This window comes from Electrophorus electricus, chromosome 1 (assembly GCF_041902795.1).
Source record: "Electrophorus electricus isolate QZ-2024a chromosome 1, ASM4190279v1, whole genome shotgun sequence".
Classification (NCBI taxonomy): domain Eukaryota; kingdom Metazoa; phylum Chordata; class Actinopteri; order Gymnotiformes; family Gymnotidae; genus Electrophorus; species Electrophorus electricus.
Window position 1 is genome coordinate 24,771,221 of NC_137497.1, and position 5,000 is coordinate 24,776,220.

The 5,000-nt window shown below is 38.2% G+C and overlaps 1 protein-coding gene across 1 annotated transcript in view; it reads left to right on the forward strand.

Annotated features, from left to right (window-relative positions):
* The window catches only part of LOC145657535 (NACHT, LRR and PYD domains-containing protein 6-like), a 34,322-nt gene that overhangs the window by 25,865 nt on the left and 3,457 nt on the right, over positions 1 to 5,000 (forward strand). Inside the window, exon 8 of the mRNA XM_081712892.1 lies at positions 3,755 to 3,928. Within this exon, the coding sequence (XP_081569018.1) occupies positions 3,755 to 3,928 (174 nt within the window). The remainder of the gene's footprint in view (positions 1 to 3,754; positions 3,929 to 5,000) is intronic.

Below are 5,000 nucleotides of genomic sequence, written 5' to 3' on the forward strand. Positions count from 1 at the left end.
TGGTCAGAAACAGTATAACACCATTATATGTAGTGAAGATAATGTTCCTAATATTTTTTTTCAATTAAAACTGGGAGCACATGAAACAGCAGAAAACAGTTTGGTCTAGAAATACAGTAATAACCTTGTGATTGTTGCCATTGTGTTTTTAGGAAGTCTATGTTGACGTATTAAAAATGTCAAAAGGTACAATAAAAACACCACAAATTCTTAAAATTGTGCCATTTGAAAAAAATAAAGGCAGTAATAACATGAATATCCAAGAAGCACTTGTATCCAGCAGTAACAGAAATATGAGTGACAAGTTTCTCAATTTGAGTGACAGTAATTTGATGCAATCACATATGTGCTAGGACGGCCGGGGCGTCAGAATATTGAATGGCGTCATTACAGTGGCCAATAGCATCAGGGGAGCTGTTTTAACTTACTGAGGTGAAGAGAACTGTAGTGGATCATGAAAATGACAGAAAATCTCAAACTGGAATTGGAGGATATTTGCTGCTATGGTGATTTCCAAGAGAAAAGGAAAATACCAGAAAGGGACAGACAAAAAGTAAAAGTAGATGGACTAAGACAGACAGACAAAGCTTGTATGAGTTTTTCACTGAATCTATGATCGTCATTCATGGATAACAGCTAACTAGCTATTAGCAAAGAAAGTCTAGCTATGTCGATTTGTTTAGTTGTTTACTGTTCACCACAGATTTCTAACCAGCTAACAGTCTCAACAATTTGACCAAACCGTCAATAAGCAAGATTTGACTTCTTGTCTTTGCAACAATCAAGTTACAGTCTTTAGGAGAAATGCGGTTGGATCTTCACGTAGTTGAGAGCAGGAGGGAGGAGGGTGAGGGTGTGACGGGAGATTTGACGGGGATGTGATTTATAACATCTGGTGTTCATGAAGCACAGCTGTGTATTAATCAGTCAGGTCACCTACATCAGTTTAAAGACATTTAAACCTTGTAGCTAGGTTACAGGTGGTTACTAGGTTACGGGTGGTCACTAGGTTACAACCGCGATCATGCTATCCGCGCTTTAGCGATTCACGGTCAAGTCATCCGCGGTTTAAATTCAATGGTCCTATATGCGTGATTTTACGGTATTTCGCCGCTCACCGCAATCCAACTCTTCTTAAGCAAAGAAACGCGTAATTTTAAGAGCTTTGATGGACATGCACGTTTACTACATTTAAAACTACAAAATACAGTTTACTTGATTGAACTAGTTTAATTGCGTAATTAGATTAAACACAATTGGTAATATATTTACACAGCTTAATAAGCATTGTGAAAAATGCTTTTTCTACATAATGTTTCTCAGAAGGTTATTATAGATCTTGACTGCCAGCTGAAACGGGTTATCACTACTGAAATATGGCAAATGTGCAGGGCAGGGGAACTCCAGGGCTGAAATATTCCACTGCCAATTGAATGATGGCCCTTGGCCATCACCAGATCATTAATAAATCTATATTGAAGTTTTATATATTTTTCTGAATTTTAACAAAATGCAAAAACAATTACACTACCACATGTGAGTAGAAGCCCTTGACTATTAGCAGAGTAAGTTTGGACACATTTTACTGTACAATGTCTTTATAAATCCATATTAAATTCAAACTACCTTTAGGCGAAATAATGCACTAATTTTGTATAGACTGAATTTGGAGAGTATCAGCAGAGTAAGTTTGGACAAATTTCACTCTACCATTTTTCATAAACTCCTATTAAAATAATACCTTTAGCTGAATTCATGTACTCATTTCATTCAGGTTGATTTTGGATATCTATTTCTCAGAAATGTCCCATAAAGCCAAGACAGTTCCATGACCACGTAAGAGTACATTTATATTTACTTTTACAACATTTGGCAGATGCTCTTATTCAGAATGACTTAGAAAAGTGCTTTGTCATTTCCTCATAGAACAGATTCTAGCCAGTAAAGTAGGTTAGAGTGCAAGATACCAATGAACTAGAATACTGTTGAGATACAGGGATCAGTGCTAATACCTAGAAGTGCAAAATACATATAAAGAGTTAGTCAACATAGGAGCAGTCAACATCAGAGTAGTAAACAATAAGTACTAGAGTTAGTCAACATAGGAGCAGTCAACATCAGAGTAATAAACAAGTACTAGAGTTAGTCAACATAGCAGTCAACATCAGAATAATAATAAGTACTAGAGTTAGTCAACACAGGAGCAGTCAACATCAGAGTAATAAACAAGTACTAGAGTTAGACAACACAGGAGCAGTCAACATCAGAGTAATAATAAGTACTAGAGTTAGTCAACACAGGAGCAGTCAACATCAGAGTAAAAAACAAGTACTAGAGTTAGACAACACAGGAGCAGTCAACATCAGAGTAGTAAACAAGTACTAGAGTTAGTCAACATAGGAGCAGTCAACATCAGAGTAGTAAACAATATGTACTAGATTTAGTCAACATAGGAGCAGTCAACATCAGAGTAATAAACAAGTACTAGAGTTAGTCAACCCAGGAGCAGTCAACATCAGAGTAATAAACAAGTACTAGAGTTCGTCAACATAGGATCAGTCAACATCAGAGTAGTAAACAATAAGTACTAGAGTTAGTCAACACAGGAGCAGTCAACATCAGAGTAATAAACATCACCCTACAATAAGTACTAGAGTTTCAGTTAGTCAACATAGGAGCAGGATCAGTGGTCATTTAAATATTCCACAAACAGATGGGTCTTCAGTCTGTATTTGAAGACTGCGAGGGACTCTGCTGTCCGGACAGCACGCGGAAGTTTAATAATCCCATATTAAAGTCATACTACCATTAGGGGAATTTGTGTACTCGTTTACAATATGCTGATTTTGGATATCTATTTCTCAGAAATTTCCCATAATGACAAAATAAATCCACTATACTATATACTATGGAGTATGTTGTGATATCTGTTGTATCTACTGTAGAGTATATTGTAATAATGTATCTACTGTAGAGTATATTATGATATCTGTTGTATGTACTGTAGGGTATATTGTAATATTTGTTGTATCTACTGTAGAGTATATTGTGATATCTGTTGTATCTACTGTAGAGTATATTGTAATGTCTGTTGTATCTACTGAAGTGTATATTGTGATATCTGTTGTATCTACTGTAGGGTATATTGTAATATTTGTTGTATCTACTGTAGGGTATATTGTGATATCTGTTGTATCTACTGTAGGGTATATTGTAATGTCTGTTGTATCTACTTGCAGTCTAGCTATCTGTAATCTTGAGGAAAACACTTGTGAAAATCTGGCATTAGCTTTGCAACTTTAAAAAAAAAAGTATGCATTGCTTAGGATTCTTAGACTTTATCTCTGATTCACAGCTCCATAAATGTGACAGTGTTATTACTCCTGTTATCACAGCCAGATGTAGAATTCTGCCAAGAATTTACTGGCATCATCTCATACAGTCTGAAATGTAACAGTCTTATAAGACCACTGAAATCACACAGTGTAAGTCCAGCTTTAGGGTTCTTCTGATGTAGGTTAATAGTGCACTAGAGTTATGAAGGGCTGAATAAAAATAAGAGCTAAAATAAACACAGACAGCAGCGATCTGGAGAAGAGTGAATAAAGCCGTCTGCCATGGAGGACGCCATCTTGGAGATGAGAGTGGAGGAACCTGCCACTACAGTTACCAGCCTCTCTAGCTGCCCCATGCAGGCTGCTCTGGAAGTGCATTTCACTCTCTGTCTCTCTAACTGTTTCCTTCCTTTCTGCAGACTGTCTGGTTGTTTGGTCACAGAGGAAGGCTGTTCTTCTCTGGCTTCAGCTCTGAGGTCAAACCCTTCCCACCTGAAAGAACTGGACCTGACGTACAACCACCCAGGAGAATCAGGAGTGAAGCTGCTCTCTGCTAGACTGGAGGATCCCCATTGCAGACTGGACACTCTCAGGTATGGAACGTTAGTGTGTGCATGTGTATGTGAGTTTGTTTGTGTGTGCTTACATGTATGTGTGTGTGTGTGTGTGTGTGTGTGTGTGTGTGTGTGTGTGTGTGTGTGTTTCTGTGTTGGTGTCTGTGTGTGTTTATGAAAGAGTGAGAATGAGAAAGTACTGAAAACTGAGTCTTCCATTCCTGAGTAGTGCAGTTCCCATATCATACTGTGGTGGCTGGTGAGTTCACTCTCCATCATTCTCCTGTATGAACTATTGAGTTTTAGTTGACATGCTACATTTCCTCAGCCTCCTCAGGAAGTACAGATGCTGTTCTGTCAGGAGTTTATAAACTTTGTTCCATTTTTTGAGGTTAGTTGTAATTCATTTAAGAACCACAGGGTGTCAGTAGCAGTGAGTCGGTTAATGTGTGTAGTGATCGTAGAGTGAGAAAATACAACTCCAAGAGTTCTAGTTATTGTAGTTATTATAGTTATTATAGCCGTGCTAATGCAGTTGTCTGCGTACATCTCATACCTTTTGAAAACATTGTGGTTGTGTGTAGTTTATTGTATTGTTATTTGTAATCACAGATCATTATTTGGTGGATAATGTTATTCTCTGTGAAGTTTGCTGCATTGTGTTTTGTGTATATCGGTACTTGTTGTGGCTGGCTTGTTGTTGATTTGTCTTTAATGTGATTCAGTTTCACGTTTCCTCCTGTTGTCAATAAAACTGAACAAGAGCTGAACATTTTCAGAGTTCTGGTGTCAGGAGAGTGTTAACCTGCAGGTCATGTTGTGTATCGTACATAAACAGAGGACACAGCAGGTACTGTTGGGATTTCTTTATGATGTGGTGTTTGTTTTAGGTCCAGGTGAGGTCCTCACTGGTGTGGGGTGTGTTGTAGGACCAGGTGAGGTCCTCACTGATGTGGTGTGTGTTGTAGGTCCAGGTGAGGTCCTCACTGATGTGAACTCCAGGAAGGTGAAGGAGTTCACATCCATCTCTCCTGTCTGTAGTGGGGTGTGCTGCAGCTTCTCCTTCCTCTTTGGGTCAACAATCATCTTCTTGATCTTGTCTGCATTCAGG